Source organism: Terrapene carolina, unplaced genomic scaffold (assembly GCF_002925995.2).
Source record: "Terrapene carolina triunguis isolate 2854851 unplaced genomic scaffold, T_m_triunguis-2.0 Scaffold231, whole genome shotgun sequence".
NCBI lineage: Eukaryota > Metazoa > Chordata > Testudines > Emydidae > Terrapene > Terrapene triunguis.
In genome coordinates this window covers 19851346-19871639 of record NW_020664582.1, presented here as the reverse complement: position 1 = coordinate 19871639, position 20294 = coordinate 19851346, and the positions used below count along the sequence as shown (strand labels likewise).

Genomic DNA, 20294 nt, shown 5'->3' with positions numbered 1-20294 from the left:
GGGGCAGTCTGCTGGCAGGCAGCAAAGAAAGCAGATGTGGCTGTTATAAACTCCATGCTGTTCAGACTCTCATCAAGGGTGGTAACATAGGACAGCAGTGGCTGAGAAGAGTTCGAGGTAAGGAGCAATTCACCCTGCTTCCAGACCTGTTGGCCCACAGCTAGTAGCAATTGGAGTGCCCAGAATGATGGGAAGGTCACAGGAATGAGCCGGGGGGAGGGGGCTCTCTTGCAGGGCCTGGGAGACAGGAGTGATGGTCCTTGCTATGGTATGGCTTGGAGAGTGAAGAATTCCTCCTGGGGAAACAGGAGTAGGCTGGAAATGGGGGACTCTCCGGCTTCTCCTGGAGCGATTGAGGGCCAGAAGTGTGCTTGGGAACAAGGGTCCCTCCTGCAGGCTCTGAGGATCAAGCATGGATGGGCAGGGGGTTACAATCCTGCATCAATTAGCACTTGTGTTGCAGTTAGATAGTTTTCTTTGCAATAGAAACAGTCTAGCAGAAAACTGAGTCAGACCCTCTTGGTGAGACACCCCCCCAATAGAGAGAAACAGACCTCATAGGTGGGGTGGCTGTGAGATCCCACACTCAAATGTGCGTAAGGATAGTTAGAGACCTTCAGAACTCTCTAGCCTGGGGGAATGCTGTTTTATTTCAGAGCTGCAGAGATCCAGGGAAGGGACAATTCATGCTTGGAAAGTATCTTCTCAGCTTGTTTCCCAACCTGCTCTTTCTGAGTCTAACATCACAGACTGCGTGCTCTAGATCTTTTCCTTTCTTTTTAAACACAGCTATAGATTTTAAAGTTACGCTAGAAATCACCCCAGCTCTGCTCCAGCAATGACTTTTTCTATCTGCAGTTTTGGCTGTGTGCATCATAACTGCACAAATAGACTCCAGATGTTCAGGCCCATTCAAGCTCAGCAGGGCTTTGTCATTCTAAAATGGAAATCACTTCTTGGCAAAGCCTGAGAAATAGGAGGGTGGTGACAATCTTGGCAAAGATGATAAAATCTGGGAATGCACTCTCCATTCTCATGCTTCCAGGAGCACAGAGCAGTTGGGAGCAGAAAGTATTGTAGAGCCTTTTTTCAGAGAAAAGACCACACTTCATGGAAAACCCACATCTCATGCCTAGCCCAGAGCAAACCTCTCACACTAAGCATAGTGGGAAAGCCAGGTGAAGAATCTGCTTGCAGCAGGCATCCTCAGACAGCATCCAGCCAGAATCTCTCTGCTCACGTGTTCCACAGGAGGCAGGCCTACTCAGAAATCCCACCATAAGGCTCACTCTCACAGGAATGAAAAGTCCCTGAATCACATCCACCCTCACACCACCTAACATTGCTTTGGTCCAGTACAGCAGCTCCACTCAGAGCATATTTTCTGCACTGGAAAGAAATCCAGAATACCGCTCTCCTGGGTGGGGGATGGTGTCTGAGCATAGATGCAGGGACAGAATCCATGAGTCTTGCGAAATTGGACTGCATAGCCAGTTTCATGTCTGCTCTAAACGGAAACAATGCTACAGCGGAATCTCTTTTGGCAGGGATGCTGTAGAGGAACAGTGTTTCCTAAAGCAAAACTGCTACCATGGAGAGAGGGTCTAGGGGAGCTTTTTCTTGTAGGGGAATCCTCTGCCTGAACAGGCTGGTCCCTGAATTGTAGTCGTTGTGGACACGTGGCTTTCAGAGTTTGCAATTCTACCAACAGCCATGTTTGCTTTAGAGCTGCATTTAATCTGAAACACATGTGCAGGCTCCAACTCCTCGGGCTGCACTGGATCACGGGGGTTAGTTAAATACAAGCGCCCTTCCTTTAATTTCTTTGGAATTTATATAAACACTGCTTTCACCCAGCCCCTGTGGCATCTGACCTCAGGGACATGGCATCCCTGCAATAGCTCTAATTGACCGAGGATGAAAGTTTGGGTAACACTACCCATTGGACCAGACACATCATTGTACAGAATCCTCCCGTGGAGACACTGGGGAGGTTAACACTGGAGTTCTGACAAAGAACAGGATACGTGGCTCTAGGGAGCTTGGTGGTTTTTTTCTATCAGGAATCTTGAGTAAGCCCAGTCTGGTCCCTTACCTCCTCTCTGCTTTAGTCTCTACCCCGTGGTATGCATTGAGGGTAGGAAGAGTTCGTGGGAGCCCGTCAATGATGCTATTTAATCAGCTACTGAGGCAGAGTGGTAGTAAGGTGCTCATGCAGCCAGCAATCCTCCAAGGATAGGGCTACTCAGTGAGCAAGCCTGAGGCTAAGAAGTGAATCGGAGGGCTGGGCAGTGTGTGTGTGCATGTTCAGGACAACAGCAGTAGCCCGTTAACTATCTTTTATTTCATCCAGCGTTAGTTGTTGCACTTGCTGCTTTTGTATGACTATTGACTTTTTGAATGCATGGGATGTAAAGCAGCAAGAAGAGTCTCTTGTGCACTGATCTGATCTAGTACCTTTCAGGGCCTTGGAGTCTGGTGTCTTGTCTGAGAGCCAGTGTGATTTGCATCACATCTCTACCTCTGCTTTTGGGCTCAGGCAACACCTGCTCACGTGTCCACAAATGTGCATGCCACAATCTCAAGAAGCTCAAAGCAGCTGGAGCTGACCAGCTGAAGAAGCCACAGGCTGAGGATTTGCAACTGATCAGCTATGCACACCAGGTCCTGCTGCAGAGAGAGATGCTAGATACACATGCAGTTCCTGCTAGGTGTAGCAGACGGAGCTAGCTGGAACAAATAAGTAGGCAGATTGACTAGGGCAAACAGCTCTATTGTGTTCTTCCCTTCTAGGTTCCATCATGCAGACTCTGGTTGTTCTCCTGTGGCTAGGGCTCCTAGCCTCCCCCAGCAGATCTCAGGACTCGGCTGCAGAGCAGGTGAGTGTGATACAAAATGTGACAAGGAGAGTGAGAAACTTGGAGCATAAAACTTCCAAAATTAAAATTCTAAATGGGAATATTAAGCACCATCCTCCAGAGCTGCCAAGGACAACCTAGGACCATCATGGGCAATGACATGGGAAAGGTAAGTCCTGCTCTGCCCAGGTAAAAGCATGGTGGAATCTCCAGTAGGTACAGCAAGAAGGACTGGGTTCTATTCCCAGCTCTGCCTATGACATACTGTGTGACCCTCCGTTTTCCCAACAGTACGACAAGGCCAGTACTTCCCCAGCTTACAGAGAAATGTCTGTAAACACTTTGAAGGTGAACAGTTCTCTGGCTATCATACTGCTCCTGCCTTCTGACGCATAGCAATTCTAAAGAAGTGTTTCTTGTGCCTGCAAGGACTCCGGTACCCCTGAAGGAGGCAACACAGAGGCAGCTGAGGAGGAAGATCCCTTCTACAAAAGCCCTGTAAACAAATTGGCAGCTTCAGTCTCCAACTTTGGCTATGACCTGTATCGCCAGCAGTCAAGCAAGACTCCCACCGCCAATGTGTTACTGTCTCCCTTCAGTGTAGCTACCACACTTTCTGGCCTTTTACTAGGTGAGTCCCTACTCCTCCTCCTCACGCATTCTTGTGCATGGCTGGAGGGGGGCCTCATGCTCCTTTATTTATGGTTGGCAGGTGCTGGAGAGCGAACAGAAGACCTGATTTCTCGTACTCTCTTCTACGACCTGCTTAACAAGGCTGAGGTCCACAACACCTACAAGGAGCTGCTGGCTAGCATCACTGCACCTGTAAAGGGCCTAAGAAGTGCCACCCGCATTGTTGTGGAGAGAAGTAAAAACCTTTCTTCACCTGCCTACATAAATCTTGTCCTTGTCCCTGAGCAGCAGTCAGTAGAGCAGAATGGATGGGTCACAGGCACCAATGGCTTCAGTTACAGGACCCAGCTGTGTCTGGAGCCTAAGCAACTGCTTCTGCCCTGTGCTGATTGCACCATGCAGTAACAATGTTGGGGGTCCCTATATAGAGCTTGGAAAATGTTTATTAAAATCAAAAGTGCCAACAGGGCACTTGGCAACAGAGCTGCTGGCACAGAAGGGACCCAAGAAGAACTTGCTTTGATAATTTCATCTCCTCCCTAAGCCTCATTCCAGCTGCGCCTACCTCCCAGGAGCCATCTAATGTATTTTCAATTCCAGATACAGTTTGATTATATCTTTTGCTTTACAATAATGATCAGCCCCAGCCTGAAGACAGATCATATAGGACTGTTTGACCCCTCTGAGTCAGTTAAAATGCCATGTTTCACTCTGCTCTAGACCATCTTGATAAGAATGCTAAAATCTCCCACTTCTCCCCACCCCACCCCCCGTCAACCTGATGGCTTGAGGAAGATCCAAGCTCCTCAATAAGCTGTAATCATGTAAGGAGTGTAGGGACAGGGCTAGAGTCAGACACCAAAGTGGTGGCAGCTACAGGTGGGCTTTCGGTTCCTATCACCAATCTTTACCCATTAGTTGAAGGTTTTGCCAGACTACAGCATAGGATGTGGCTGTTAGACTAGATAAATACATCAGTTCCCCACACAGCTTTAGTCAGACTCTCTAGGCGTTTGCACATGCCTGTGTATCACAACAATGGGTATTTAGAAGACTAGGTCTTAGATATCTGTAAGTATGTCAGGAAAGGGCATGGGTTGCTCACTGCCAGGCCTTCAGCTGTACCTCATTGCCTTGGGATTTCGTCTCTGATAGAGGGAGTAGGCTGCAGTAATGGTCTTTCTGCCCCTCAGAACTGAGAATGAAAATGGGGTTTGTGAGCCAGCTGGAGAAGTCCTATGGGACACGGCCCAAGTTGCTGACTGGCAATACCCATTCAGACCTGCAAGACATCAACAACTGGGTGCAACAGCAGACCAAGGGAAAGATTGTCAAATTCCTGAAGGAGATACCTACAGGCATCAGCATCTTCCTCATCGGGGCAGTTTATTTCAAAGGTAAGAGCTTACCATCGTTCATGGGCAGGGGGAGAGAGGGGGCTGTCTCCTAATTGCATGCCAGAAAACACAGGAGGGAAGATCACATTCTGGCCAGGGCACATTGAAGAGGTAGGCAGAAAGACAGAGTGACAGGAAGAAACTTCTTTGAACACATGGATATAGATTCTCTACTGTGAGTTTAGTAAAGGAGGTGGGACAGATGCCTGATGAACGTGGAAAGAACTTCCCCATGGGAGGAATCACTACTCACAGGAAGCTGAGTCTTGACCTGCTTGCAAAAAGGGGTCAGGGAAGGAGGAAAGTGAAAGCCTGTAAGGATGAAAGACAGAATGTCCTGCCCAATGGAGGGAGATTCATCAAGAGTTCAGATGGGACTGTGCCTGCCACACCACCCCTCTGCATGGACAGGAGATACTGGGGAGCTGTTCTAGGGAATCCAGACATCAAGTATTTATATTACAAGACCAGCTATTGGCCTAGTCAGGCTCAGGGCCACGTTGTGCTGGGTGCTCCCCAAACAGGGGTACAGAGACAGTCCCTGGCCTGGAGAGTTAACAATGAGCAAATACACAAAGGGTAGGTGGAGATTAGCAGTACCACTTATAGTTATATTTTATTTATGTAATTATAAATACATCAGCTCTCTCCAGCTGCTCCTCCACCCAACCAGCATATGTCAGCTGACTTCATGTCCAATCTGGCCAAACCTCAGATGGGATGGAAGGGGCTAGAGCGCCAACAGTAACAATAAGACAAAGTTGCAAGTATAGCTGATCCCAGTAACTGGCTTTCTGACCTCTATCATCCTCCACTTACCAAGACCAATCCCCTAAAGCAGGGCTATTTCATGTATGAAACCACAATACCATTCCACTGGCTACACACCCAGGCCTTAGGTTTTCCCATTATTCCTGAACGTTCCTGTTTTATTTTTAAAAATAGGACAGTGGGGGACCAAGTTTGACCCCACAAAGACTATGCTGCAGGACTTCCACCTGGATGAAGACAGATCCGTGAAGGTGCCCATGATGTCGGACCCCAAAGCCATACTGCGATATGGCTTCGACTCAGAACTCAACTGCAAGGTCAGGTGAAGGACTGAGCAAGAAAGAGAATGTAGCCCCTGTGCAAAATCACCTCGCTCTAGACTAGGGAAAGATCCATCCTCACTCACTAGCTCCCCCACACCAGGAGGGTGAGTTCTGCCCCTCCCACCAAACTCCTGTAACTCTTATTCTTTACACCAGGGCAGAGAGCTTTGGGTTTGCTCAGAGATCTCCACATCCCCATGATCATATAGCAAGCAACTACAGCTTTAAGTAGCACAAAGGTCTTTCCAGTCTGTACAGCCGCCCCAGCTGGGCAGGGAGGAAAGGGATAGGTTGCAGGGAAGGACAGGCTTTGGTAGAAGTTTCTCTCTGACTCACTGCCTTTCAAAAAGTGGAAAGTTATTCGCTCTACCACGTGGTACCAGCCTGTTCCTAATGGAGCTCCACCCTCTGGTAAGCATCCTCCCTCTGACAGGGGAGGGAAAGTGCTGCTTCTGGGAATTCATCAAGGCTGTTCCTGAAATAGCTGGAAAAGTTGCTAGTGAGCTAGGCAGGGCTGGCCCTGGGTCTGACTCCCAGAACTGGGGGCTGTGTATAGCACAGCATCAGTATAGGGGTGGAAGTTCCAGCTGAGAATTCCGCTCCACCCCATACTACAATTCAGTACAGATTCTCACAGGAAAGATGTTGCATTTTGCATTTCCTTTCACAGCCAGAGGGACAGGGTTTAGGGCAGAAGTCTGTACTGTGGAGGGGCAAGGGGAACCTGTGGTACAGCAGATAAGCAGGGTGGGAAGGAAGAACCTGGTAGGTGGAGTGGCTGGCCAGCCAACCAAGGTTCAGAGACCACAGCTGGCACTGGGAGATTCTGCTGGTGTGTTTAGAGATAACTCCTTGTCTTTTTTTACTACACTTCCAGATTGCCCAGCTACCACTGACAGGCGGGGTCAGTGCTATGTTCTTCCTGCCACAGAAGGTGACCCAGAACATGACCCTGATTGAGGAGAGTCTCACCTCGGAGTTTGTCCGTGACATAGACAGGGAGCTGAAGACAATTCACGCTGTGCTGAGCATACCCAGGCTGAAGCTGAGCTCTGAGGAGGCACTTAGCAGCACACTGCAGGAGATGAGTATGTACACAGAATGGCCCTCTGCAGGCTGCTGGGGCTCAGAGCTGCTCCTTCAGCTTCCCGAGAACAAGCAGCCAATGGTCACAAGCTAGGTCCTGCTGTCATATGTATGGACTTCATTGACAATGGCAGCTCATGCTTCCATCTCTCACATAGGCTCTGCCTGGGGCCCACTCCCACCATCTCCCAATGAGCTCAATGGGCCCTATGATTAGGGCTGCCAATTTTGGTTGGATTTATTCCTGGAGATTTCATCACATGACAATCTTTAATTCCTGGAAACTCCAGGCCAATCCTGGAGGGTTGGCAACACTACCTATGACTCCTCCCCTCTGCAGCACTGGTAGTACGGCCCCAATCTACAGCACTGTCTACTTACCCTCCCAGAAGGCCCCTTCTTCCCAGCTAATGGAATCTTCCTCCTTTCCCACAGGGCTCCAGTCGCTCTTCACAACACCTGACTTCAGCAAGATTTCTCCCAAATCCACCAAGCTCTCTCATGTGCAACACAAGGCAGTCCTGGAACTAAATGAAGATGGGGCAAGATCCACACCAAGCCCCGTAGAGAATGCTGCTCGCCTGACCTTCCCCCTCGACTACCATCTAGACAGACCGTTCCTATTTGTGCTGAGGGATGACACCACGGGAACCCTCCTCTTTATTGGCAAAATCCTGGACCCCAGGAGCACTTAGCTCCCTTGACAGCAGCCTGCAATGTTAGAGTCCTCCAGAAAGGCTGGGGTAACTGGGAAGGATGCTGGGTCCTGGCTCTGCTGCACAGTCAAACTTGCAAATGTTATGCCTACATGCTGCAATAAAAGAGCTTTTGCCACCAACATCTCAAAGCGCTGCAGTGTTCTCCCTTGTAACACAGGCCCTGGTTTGGTTTGCATTGGGTCCCCGTACCAGTTTCCCAGAGTTCCTCCAACATCACCATGTGTCCCCTGTGGTGAGTCCCACTGTACTGGCCCAAATTCTATTGCATCCCCTTCATTTTGTGGCCTCATTCCAGCCCTCTGTGTCTCATGTTTGCAGGAACAGGTGTGCTGAATGACAGGCAAGCACTTCAGTTTTCCAAAGCAAACAACAGCGGTGGGTGTGGGGGGGCTGTGTGCATAGGGCCAACATTTAACCCTCCAGGGAAGAACCACAACTTCAGAAAAACGCATAATAGGCTCTCAAATGCTTTTCTCAAAAGCATGTTAAGAAATTCTACAGCAACATTCCTTTCTCTGAGACAGCCCTTCTGTAAGTACCCCAGTGGTGTCCTCTCCCATTTCAGCAGTGATCAGCTTCATGCCCTGGCCCTCCCCCGGGACATGTCAGAGCTCACCCAGCTTGTAGCCAGGCCTTGTTTGCATGGCTGCTCTGCCACATGGAGCTTAGCTTCCTGAGGAGAGTCAGCACTGCAGCTTCCTTTGTTAGTCACTCAACCCTGTGAAGGAGGCTTCTGGGCAGCTCCAGCAGACAGGCTCTCATCTCCTGCAGTTCCTGGACCTGGGCATTCTGAGGGCCACAGTGCACACACAAAACTGTCTCTGCTCTTTGAATTGTGCACAGAGCTTCAGACACTGCAAACCTGAAGTACAGAGGGAAGAAGTGTGAGAAAGATTTAGGGGACAAACTTCCCTCAGCACATTTGATGAAGCCATTCATTCAGCACCCTTCATCCTGTCCTCCATTTCCCCTAAGCCAGGACAGCTCAGGCACCTCTTCCTTCTTTCACTGAGACAGAAATTCCCTGATCACAGGGGTAGGACTCACCCCCCACATCCCATCACTATCAGGCATAGGCGCTGACTCCGTGGGTGCTCTGGGGCTGGAGCACCCACGGGGAAAAATTGGTGGGTGCTCTGCACCCACCGGCAGCTCCCCACCCCGCCCCAGTTCACCTCCGCCTCCGCCCCCGCCCCTGAGTGCGCCGCTGGGTCCTGCTTCTCCCCGCTCCCTCCCATTGCGGCGCGCTTGGGAGAGGAGGTGGGGCCAGGGCAGGGATCTGGGGAGGGATCCAATAGGGGCAGGGAGGGGCGGAGACTCTGGGGCAGGGGTGGAGTTGGGGTGGGGCCGGGGGGGGGGGGCCGCCGCGACCCACTGGTGCTGACAAAAGTTGGCACCTGTGCTGTCAGGTAAATGCCCTCTGTTTTAGCTAGGGAACTCAAAGTGCTTCACCCTTGGAAAAACAGCCATATCTTATTGCCACTCTTGCCAAGGTGGGAGACAGTTAAACCAGAAATACTGATAAAAAAGGCGTCTACAAAAAAAGTAATGGGATCTGCTGGCCAATGATTAGAAGAGAAAGCATCTGGGGCACTGTCACTTTAAAAGGAAGTGTCAGCAGCACTGTAGTGCTGGGGTCTGAACACTCTATGGTACCTGGGATGCCAGAGAGGCTGTAACAGGAAAGGGGGCGATAGGACAGGAGTGGGACAGAGGAATGGGTGGGAAGGATGCCAAAAGGAACGCGAGATGGCTCCCTAGCCAACTGAAGGAAACTTTCATTTGATCCAAATACTTCACAGCCTCCACCTCATCCTGGATAAAAGGCAGATGTTTCCCCTTTGCCAGAACATCCAGCAGTCCTGGAAGACATCGCGCAAAGGGACTAATGATGCCAAGGACTTCCTGCCACACCCCCATCTCAGAGACACAAGGCACATGGACTAAAGCAGGGAAGAGCTGTAGAATGAAGGGTGAGATTGTTGGAATGGGGCTCTTTACCCATTAAAGAGGATCTGTGCCAGTTTGAAGAGTTCATGACCCGTTTCCACACTGGACGGTCCATGGCGAGCTTCCACAATTTGAATGCTGCGCCGCAGGTGCCTCGCTGCTTCCTGCCACTTTCCTGGCCAAAAAGAGAATGGATTATTATAGCTCCCTTTCTATAGCCACTGCCATGGAAGGAGCTCAAAGGACTTTACAACCTTAGTGAACTAAGACTCACAGTCCTTCTAGGAGGTAACAGAGGGGTGTTATCCTCATTGTACAGAGTGGGAAACTGATACACCCAAGGTCACACAGCCAGTCCCTGTTGGCTCGGAATAGAGCTTGTGGCTAAAACTAGATTCCTAAGAAGATTCTGCTATGTCAGTTTAGTGGGCTGCAATAAGAGAAGGGAGGTGAGAAAGGGAACAGACCAGTCAGGGAATCTCCTTCTACTGACATTAGATTTAATAGGCCAGTCATAGGAAAATGACCCCAGAGGTGACAGGAAGACATCTTACCAAGTGTGGCATAACCCTGTGCCAGGTGATCCTCAATCTCGCCCACCAGCATGTGCTCTGCAGACAGGAAGTTCTCAGCATCCACCCGGCACCTCATCAGCAGCTCAACAGCCTGATCTGCAAATCCAGGTAACAAAAGCACTTTACCCCGAGACACAAACCCATTCCGGGTGCCAGTTAGTCATGATCTGTGAAGTGAGATCGGGTCCACTCTCTTCCCGCCCCCCAGCCTTGAGCAGTTAGCCCTGGACTTTATATGCTGTTCTTGCAGAATTAGCTAGGGTCACCGTTTCTATTTCAGTCTGAAGCCTGTCTAACCTAATGCAGTGTCACTGGGGGCAGGGGGGCCTTCTGAAACATTGGGTCTGGGCCCGAACCTTTAACATTTCCCTGAATTCCCTCATATTCCAGTGGAGCAAACGTGAGTTTAGCCTCCCAGTCTGATCAGCAGTATAAGCAGCCTACCACTTGTGCTGCGAGAGATTCCAGCTTCATATCAGCAGTACCTAAATGCTTGGGCAAAACTGCCATCTGGTGGCTGGCACCAGGATCCCGCTATAAAGATTACTTGCACTTGTGTAATGAACTGAACAAGGTCCAAGATAGATGGCTGGCTCTCTTACTGGGCTGGTTGTCTTTGAGAAGTCCCAGTGCTGTTCTAACTTGCAGCCGAAGGTCCCATAACTGGCGTAGGAGGTAATCCCTGCCAACCAATAGTGTACAAGCACCACTGGAACAACGAAGCACATCTTCCCCCTGTGGAAGTCATAGAATCATAGGGACCTCAAGAGGTCTTCTAGTCCAGTCCCCCGCACTCAAGGCAGGACTAAATTATCTAGACCAAGCCACCTCTACAATCATTTCTGCACATAGAAAGCACAGAGTTGTGTATCTCTACACCCCTGTAGTGTATTACAGGGCTATTACACTGTTTCCCAGCCACACTTTAAACAAAGGGCCTGTCCGTGTGCTGGTGTTAGATCTTCAGAGCTCTGGAAGAAAGCTGAAGGAGTAGCCCTGGCAATGGCCAAAATAGGGCATGAGCCACCCCATTAATCTTCATAGAAAATACACTTTTTCTTCCCTCTTTCTTGAAGACTCATGGCTCAACAGCTGTTTTAGAAGTAAAAACAACAACATGGCTGTGCAGGGTACTTTACAAAAACAGATGAAACAGAGTCTCTACCCTAAGAGCTTACAATCTAAAGACAAGACCAGAACAACAGGAAAAGAGACCACCACGAAGTTGGCGGAGGATTAGGGCAAAGATCATATGATCTTGTGGTTGCTCGAGAGAGTAATGCACACATCCTGTTAGGGTCCTAGTAGGACTGTTTTTAGTTTATAAACCTTCCTTGAGAAATGGGTTTTGTGAAGGGATTACTGAGAGCAAGGGCACAAGGCAGACACATTAAGGGGTTTCCAAACATCTGGAGGATTGTGGGGGTGGGGGTAGAAAACAGTATTGAGTGGGACCTCTGGACAGGCTGGAGAAGTACAAGTCTTCCAAGAGGGTTGCTAGAGAATAACGAGACCATCCCTCACTTCTGCCTAGTCCCAAGAGTAGGGGCCCTGGACTCAGATCCCCACCTTGTCCTCACAGTACAATTCCAGAGTGCAGAGAATATTTAGTTTTACTAACACTTCAAAAGTTACACAGTTGTGATTATGAAACCGTTACCTGCATTGAAGCATGGCAGCTGGAACAGCAGAATATATCCCCTGTGGCTGCTATGCCTGTGACATCAGACCCCAACTCATCCAGGCAGGCCTGGCATCGACACTCAAAGAAATACTGACAAAGGAGCCGTTGACGCCTCTCAGCAGCCCCCATTCTGCATCGGTGAGGCCCTACAAAGGGATGATAACGAGTCAAAGAGATAATACTTTAAGAAAGCAGGAAAGTTGGGTACCCAATTACAGACTAAAATCCACCCTGCCATGGATTGAGAGGGAATATATAATCCGTGGCTTCATTACATTTTGGGTTTCCCACCCACATCTGAGGCCTTGCAATGAAATCAAAGGGACTGAAGAAGGGGTTGGTGTCGCCCAGTGCCTCTATGTCAGGGCTATAAGCTGTGGGTCCTACATCTTGAGATGCAACTAGAGAGTGACTGTAAGAGACAAACAGCAGGAGTAGGAGGTCTCATGCTGATGTCATTGACGCAGGGTTGTGCACACCCACATGCATGTGTGGATAGAACAGAGATAAACGCCAAACACATTTGGAAATGTGACCCTTGTGGCCATGATACTGCAGGGATTGCAGAGGTGAAAGGTCACTTGCGTACCCTATGTATTCCTGAAAGGGACTGCAACTTACCATAGCAATGGACAATCTCTTGCCCTCTTGGGATTGGCTGCGATGCCCTGACTGTGACAGCAGTCCCACTGAAAGTCACACTAGTATTAGGGTCGCAGGAATGGTTCAGGAGGCTGGTGACTGGGAAGAGGGCTGTGGCCAGGCGCACCTGCTCACTATCTGCAACAATGCTGTCTCCAGACTCTAAAGACCACACAACATAAAAGGAGCCAAATACATCATGAAATCAGACTTAGTGACCTACTTTGCTCATTCCAGGCACTGAATCTAATCACAGCAAAACATCAGCAGCAAAAAAAAGTTTTTGGTGTCTTAATGTAATAAGACAAATTTGAAAGCTGCCATGCTCACAGTCTGACCATGTGGAGATGGTTTGGGGTAATCAGCTCCCTATTTGAATCCACAGGGAAAGCAAAGAGTTTCTAGACTGATGAAGGTAAGTTCTATTCTTCTAGAATGCTACTATAATACAAATACTAAGTTTAAATATTTGATTTAGCTGCTGTTTAACTGAAATATTTAAAAAAACAGAACTTAAAATTATAAATTTAGAAATCTTTGCATCCAAATAATTTCTCCCTGCATCCAAATGAAGAGCAGATTCCGTAAGGTCTACTCTATAACGTCATTATACTTGACATTATAAAAAGATAAAAATAATCGAATTCTGCCAACAGATGTGTCTATTTTTAAGCATTTCCCCCCAATTTTTATCAATTTAAATTTTCACAGCTGAGAGAAATTATGGGGGGAAGTCAGACAATCATTAAATGGCAGTAGACATTGAGATTCAAAAAGTTAAAGCTTTATAGCTGTTAAAACACAAACTGTCAACATCCCATGTGAAAATATACAAAGTAAATATCTTTAACTCAAACTCAAATCAAACTAGTTCTCAAGCAGCATTTTTCTTACTTTCCCTATTTGTAAATTTTGATTGAAGTATTTTTTTCTGTTTGTGTATGTATGGTGAAACTGATGTTTACTGATATTTGCTGAAAAAAATCTAATTCTTCCAAGCCTAGTTATCTATCAAACTAGGGAAATGGGGTCTAGATGAAACCATCATAAACTGGGTGCAAAATTGGCTGAAAGACTGTACTCAGAGTAGTTATCAGTGGTTCACTGTCAAACTGGGAGGGCATACCCAGTGGAGTCCTGCAGGGATCAGTCCTGGGTTCGGTACTATCCAATATTTTCATTCATTCCATTATCCAAGTCATTGAGAGTATGCTTATAAAATTTGCAGACAACAACAACCTGGCAGGGGTTGCAAGTACTTTGGAAGAAAGGATTACAATTCAAAACAACCTTGACAAATTGAAGAATTGGTCTGAATTCAACAAGATGAAATTCTATAAAGATAAGTGCAAAGTACTCCACTTAGGAAAGAAAAATCAAATGCACAACTACAAAATGGGGAATAACTGGCTAGTTGGTAGTACTGTTGAACAGGATCTGGGGGTTATAATGGATCACAAATTGAATGAGTCTACAATGTGATGCAGCTGTGAAAAAGGCTAGTATCTTTCTAGGGTGTATATACAGAAGGTAACTGTCCCACTTTATTGGCACTGGTTAGGCCTCAGCTGGAGTACTGTGTCCATTTCTGGGTGCCACAGTTTAGGAAAGATGTGGATAAATTGGAGAGTCCAGAGGAGAGTAATAAAATGACAAGTCAGATTTTCTAAACCTTTTAGAAGGAAAAGTTAAAAAAAATGGTCATTTAGTCTTGAGAAAAAAAGACTGGCGGGGGGGGGGGGCGGGAGTTGGGAAAACAGTCTTCATATATGTTAAGGGCTCTTATAAAGAGGATGGTGATCAATTGTTCTTCATGTCCACTCAAGGTAGGACAAGGAATAATGGGCTTAATCTGCAGTCCTGGAGATTTAGGTTAGATATTAGGAAAAACGTTTTACCTATAATGATAGTTAAACTCTGGTATGGACTTCCAAGGGAGATGGTGGTATCTCCATCATTGCAAGTTTTTAAAAACAGGTTGGATAAATATCTGGCAGGGATAATCTAGGTTTACTTGGTCTTGTCACAGCACAGGGGGCTGGAGATGATGATTTCTTGAGGTCCCTTCCAGTCCTACATTTGTATGATTCTGTGCTGGGCATACCACTGGGAAAGAATAAGGAAGTTTCCATTGTAAAAGAGATTATGAGGTTTTAGGGAGCGAAGATACTTACACAAAGTTTACCCGAGTGCAGTGGGATCTCTTTAAGAGTGCTCATCCATTTACTATATCCCTCCCAAAGAACAATCCAACGAGGACAAGAGAGAAGAAGAGTACAGTTTCTCACTGACCTGACTCCCGGATTGCAGTCACCGCTTGCGCATTACAGTGCAGCTGCAACATATGTCTCAGCATTGCTTCTCCCAGAATCTTCAGCTCCAGAGACAATTCAGTAGACATCTTCACATGTGCTTTCAGTTTGGACTGGCTCTCACATGACCCCTGACTCAAAATGGTCAGATCTGCTTCTTGCAGTTTCTTGCATATGGCTACTATGCTCAGGGTGCAAAGGAACTTATGTTCAGGACTGTGCTTTTCAGCATGGGTCAAAAGGTTGAAGACAGCTTGGTAAGAACCCCGGTACTGTCCATCATCCTCACAACCAGGAATCAAAGGTTCTGCTTTCTCAGAGAGACCCTCCATGCCAGCTGTGGAATCTCGTGTCTCATCCCGACTCTCACCTCTGGCTTCAGCCTTGTGAAGTTCCTTGTCATCTTCATGAAACTGCTTCATTAAGCTGCTAACCTCTGCAAATCCAGCCACTAGAACAGTCCTTAAGGCAACATGGGAGAAGACCCCTAGTGTGAGCAGCAATGCCCCTAATGGGCACTCTGTACAGTGATAGTGCTCCCATGCCAGCTGTGCACACTTCTTGCTGCAGTACTTGGCATAGCTACACCCCCCGCAGGGCACTGAAGCCAAAAGCTGCTTCAAGCAGCGATGACAGTGGAGGTCCTCATTAGTGACCCTAGTATCCCAGGTTGTTTCAGCACTGTCCTGGAGCAACAGGCTCTTCCCTGGGCTGAGCACACTTACAAAGGCCTCCTCTTTCACCAAGTTCTCCCCTGGCAGAATATCTTTGGTGGCAACCAGATGACGTCCTCTGCAGGAGTTAAAGTTCAAGCTCACAGATGAAAATGCACTTGAAATTTTACCATTTTCTTCCCAGAATTCCAAGTCCTTTTGGGTTTTGCTGAGTGCTTCCGGCACCGATACTGGGCTACTCTCCTTCTCGTGTGCTTTCACTTTAAGTTGACTGATTTTTCTTAGCAGAATCTGGCGTGTGGTACTAGTCAGACTCTGATCCATAGCTATTTTACTCTCTATTGTGCTGATGACCCCTGCTGCTTCCTGTAATCTCCCCAGAAGAAGCAGACACTCAGTTTTCCGCAGCAAGATCTTAGGCTGCAATCTGTTTGGATAGCCCTGGGCTTGAGCCCTGTCAATGTCTTCTAGACAATCCTGGAAGCAAATACAAGAGGCCTTTTAAATGACTTTGAAAAATGCCAGAAAGATTTTTACTCTTCTGCCCCATCTGAGGTTGGGCACATTTCATTTATTTAGAACTGCATTAACTAAGTTTCTGGTCCATGACTGACCAGGGGTCAGAGTAAAGGCTTATACAATGCTGCCACTTTAAAAGTGAGACCATTCCACAGAGAGAAAGAATGCAGACACTCCCGAGGAAGTCAGAAAGGCACCTGCAGCTTGAAACAGTTTTAAAACCATATTGGACCACAGCCTCTTGTTCTGGTATTTAAACTTTGTTCTTTATTAATCTTAATTTGGATTTAAATAAACACAGGAAGACCTATCCCAGGTCTAATGTACAGGGTTTGGATAATATAGCTTTAATTAGTTAGTAAGCCCTCTACTGGCTTTCCCTCTCTTCTAGGTTTCAAAAGTCACCATAACACAGAGCAGCAGTGTATAAATGTAGCTAGGCATTGCACATTGTATACAGTTAGTAAATACAGTTATTTGGACTTCACTATGCCAGTGTGGTTTCTTCATATTATGTTTGCTGTATAAAGAGCAAAGGACATAACACCAAGCCCTAGGCACCGTTATCATCCACTAAAACTGTACCATAAAAACTATTACACAAACAGCAGCAAGAAGACATTACAAACCAGATTAAAATCATCCACCACTCAGATTCCCAAAAGAGAAACCCTACTCTAGCCCTCCCCAAATGCCATTTTAAGCTAATTTGGACCAAGAGCACACAATGTTGAGCAGTGGTCTCCCACTGAGGTATGGCCTTTTCCAATTTAGTGGCACTTCATTTTAACACCTTCAACTAGCCTGATTGCTGCTGTATTTTGGGAAACATAGTGGGATTATGCAGTGCTGGCACCTTCAGAAACACACAGCATGCCACTTTTTTGAAGTTGTGGCACAGCATATAAAACACAGTTGAATAGCTGCAAATCTTCACTGCCATTACTGGATTCGCTATACCCAGTTTTCAAAACGAATAGCTGCTGGTTTGTCCTTGATTGTGTCAAATCTAGTACTTACCTCAAAGTGACCCAAGTGAAAGAGGGCTGCAGAACGATTGGCATAACACAATGACATTTCTGGGCTGTTGTGGGACACTGCCTGCAAAGACCAAAAAGAGTAGTAGCCACATTAAGAAAGAGGAATTGGTATATGTTCTATGGGTAGTTTGGTTTCTGGGACATGAAATATGCGAGGTCATGGCTGGGAAAGGGAGAGGAGTGGGGTGAAGAAAGTCAATTCAACCTGTTATGTGCCAACACTGGACTATTGTACTGGAGATTTTCATGCCCAATCTGTCATTATCCTATCTTGCTTATCTTGACCTCTTCCATCTTTATTCCACACCATAATGGTTAGGAGGGCTCGTGAGATTCTTGGATGTATAAACAGGGGAATACAGAGGAGCAGGGAGGTATTATTATCTCTGTAGATTACATTAGTAAAACCATTACTGGAATCAAGTACCAGAGGGGTAGCCGTGTTATTCTGGATCTGTAAAAAGCAACAAAGAGTCCTGTGGCACCTTATAGACTAACAGACGTATTGGAGCATGAGCTTTCGTGGGTGAATACGTCTGACGAAGTGAGTATTCACCCACAAAAGCTTATGCTCCAATACGTCTGTTAGTCTATAAGGTGCCACAGGACTCTTTGTCGCTCATTACTGGAATATTCTTCCTGATTTTGATGCCTACTCTTCAAAGAGAGATGTTGATAAATTGGAGAGGGTTCAGAAAAGAGCAAAAATATTACTCAAGCTCTGAAAATCCTGCCTTACAGCAAAAGACGTAAGAAGCTCAATCTATTTAGTTATTATCTAGTTAAAAGATGATTCAATCACAGTCTATAAGTACTTGCACGAGAACATTTCATTATGCCTTTTTCTGTTAGACTAAATTCAGACTTTAAATACATTGCAAAATTTTAACAGAGAGATTAATCAACCACTGGAACAATTTGCCTAAGGACATGGTGGATTCTCCATCACTTGAAATCTTTAAACTAAGATTGGATGTCTTTTTAAAGACACACTATAGCTTAATCACAAAGAATGTATTTGATGTAGGAATTACTGGATGAAGTTCTATGGCCTGTGTTCTGTAGGAGGTCAGATTAGATTATTAGAAAGGCCCTTTCTGGCTTTAAAAATGTATTAATCATAATACACCTCTACCCCGAAATAACACAAATTCTGATATAACGTGGTAAAGCAGTGCTGGGGGGGGGAGGAGGGGGCCTGCACACTCCAGCGGATCAAAGCAAGTTCGATATAACGCGGTTTCACCTATAATGCGGTAAGATTTTTTGGCTCCCGAGGACAGCGTTATATCGAGGTAGAGGTGTAATTGGCCCTTCTCTAGAGTCTTCCATCCAAGGATCACAATGCATTTTACAAAAGCCTATAAATTAAGCCTCAACACCCTTGTGAGGAAGACGTTTTTATTTTACGTATCTAGAAACTAGAGAACACAGAGATCATAGATCCAATCCTGAATGTTGCAGAGCATTCTCAGCTCCCGTGAAAATTACCGGGAGTTGAGACAGCTTAGCACCTCTCCAGACTGAGCAAAGACTTGCCCAAGCCCATAGCAGAGATGGGAATCACATGTGGTCAGGCTATAGCAGAAAAACAGTTACTAGAGAAGACTGATTGGCTACAAGCAGGGTCCGTGCATAACAAAACTTCTCATGACTGTTCGACCCAAGGACGCCCCAGAATGCGATTTCCTTGCTAATCTTACACAACTGCATTAGACATCTGTTACAATATTCACAAACACTTCAGCATTCCTTTGGAGTTCCAGTAAAGTTATCCCCACATCAAACCCTGCTACCAGGAGATGAGCCGGAGGCTGAAGTACCCTCAAAGCAACCATTTTTCCATCTGTGTGAACAACTCGGACTCTTCACCTTGGAATAGAGTATTAGTGCGGCTGTGTATTCCTTGTTTTGAAATCTCTTGTTCCCCTCCTCCTTGTAGAAAAGTGCAGCTCTCGGATCCTTCCCCACCCAGTTACGGGCAGCCAGTCTGTGCAGAAATTCTTCATCGGCGGGCCTGCGAGGGGTTAGAAAGCTCAGTGTCGGGGGCTTGGCTGCCTGCCACACGGGTCACACAGCCAGGGGCGGTCAGTCAGCTACTCACTGGAAGAGAGGCACGCAGAGGAGGAAGGTGTCCCCGAGTGGCACTGCCACAGAGAGCTTCTGCTGCAGACAGGGGTCCAGCGAGGCCCACTTCCGACGTGCGTACGCCTCCCACTGCTCCACAGGCCGCTCCATGGCCCGCGGGCGGGAAGAGACCGGCAGGGCAGAGCCACTCTGCGAATCGGCAACGAGAGGGGCCGTCACAGACCCCGCGGCCCGGCTCAGTGCGTCCCGGCCGACCGGGGGCAGCCGGGACACGGCGCCTGCCGCTCACAGCGGCCCAGGGGACAGGCCCGCCGCAGCGAGCGCCTGACGCGGGGCCGGGCAGCGCACGGACCCCTCACGCGCCTGGAGACGCGGGCCGCTGAGCCCCCCCCAGCCCCGTCACTAGCGCCCTGGGCCGCCTTACACACTCCCAAGAAGGCTACACGACCCTGCCGCCTCACCCCCGCCCGGCGGGGCTCTCTCAGTCACGCTCCTCAGCCGTGGGACTCGGCGGAGCCAATGGCGGCGCCCACAGTCACACAAACAACGGCCAAGGGACTCACTTCCGCCGTACAGGGCACGCCGGCCAATGGTGGGGGCCGCATGGCTGACGCACGTACGTGCGTAGCGTACGTGCTGAGGGGGTGAAGTTGCGCGACGGCCGAGCGACAAGCGGGAGGATTTGGCGGCAGTGCGGAGAGCTCGCGGTCTGGGAGGCTACGCACCATGAGCGCGCGGCTGAGCGAGGGGGCTATCGCGGTGAGGGGCTTCGGGGGAGCGGGCGGCGGCGCTGCGGTTCCCCCTCCTCCCGTGGGAGCGAGCGGGGCGCTGGGCCCCGCGGGAGAGGAGCGGGGCTGGGTCTTGAGGTGGGGTTGCCTGAGGCTCGGGGAGGGGTGAGATGGGGGGTGTTTAATGCTCTGGGGGGCAGGAGCCCGGAGCGGGGCATGTGGAGGGAATGGGGGAGCGGGGCATGTGGGGGCCGGAGAGGAGCTGCGGGGCGGGGCATGTGCGGGGGAAAGGGGG

General features: G+C 48.2%; 3 protein-coding genes across 5 annotated transcripts in view; 2 read left to right on the top strand and 1 right to left on the bottom strand.

Annotated features, from left to right (window-relative positions):
• On the top strand, positions 1-7906 carry SERPINF1 (serpin family F member 1). The gene is made up of 8 exons (XM_024194371.1): positions 1-117; positions 2794-2879; positions 3288-3489; positions 3571-3726; positions 4685-4888; positions 5834-5976; positions 6860-7070; positions 7504-7906. The coding sequence occupies exons 2-8, from the start codon at positions 2802-2804 to the stop codon at positions 7761-7763; spliced, it is 1254 nt and encodes a 417-aa protein (XP_024050139.1). The 5' UTR covers positions 1-117; positions 2794-2801; the 3' UTR covers positions 7764-7906.
• A 90-nt stretch (positions 7907-7996) lies between these two features.
• Positions 7997-20025, bottom strand: SMYD4 (SET and MYND domain containing 4). Of its 3 annotated transcripts, XM_026656444.1 has the most exons (10): positions 19288-20025; positions 19056-19200; positions 17164-17244; positions 14931-16101; positions 12618-12800; positions 11973-12142; positions 10915-11047; positions 10292-10408; positions 9789-9912; positions 7997-8649 (listed from the first exon to the last, which is right to left on the bottom strand). In XM_026656444.1, the coding sequence occupies exons 1-10, from the start codon at positions 19419-19421 to the stop codon at positions 8496-8498; spliced, it is 2412 nt and encodes an 803-aa protein (XP_026512229.1). In that variant the 5' UTR covers positions 19422-20025; the 3' UTR covers positions 7997-8495. The 3 variants fall into 3 exon arrangements, with proteins under 3 accessions (XP_026512229.1, XP_026512231.1, XP_029768363.1); XM_026656446.1 differs by lacking the exons at positions 19056-19200; positions 19288-20025 and adding an exon at positions 18980-19028; XM_029912503.1 differs by lacking the exons at positions 12618-12800; positions 19056-19200; positions 19288-20025 and adding an exon at positions 18980-19028.
• The window catches only part of RPA1 (replication protein A1), a 47742-nt gene continuing 47238 nt past the window's right edge, over positions 19791-20294 (top strand). Inside the window, exon 1 of the mRNA XM_026656612.1 lies at positions 19791-19887. Coding sequence (XP_026512397.1) covers positions 19791-19887 — 97 coding nt within the window. The remainder of the gene's footprint in view (positions 19888-20294) is intronic.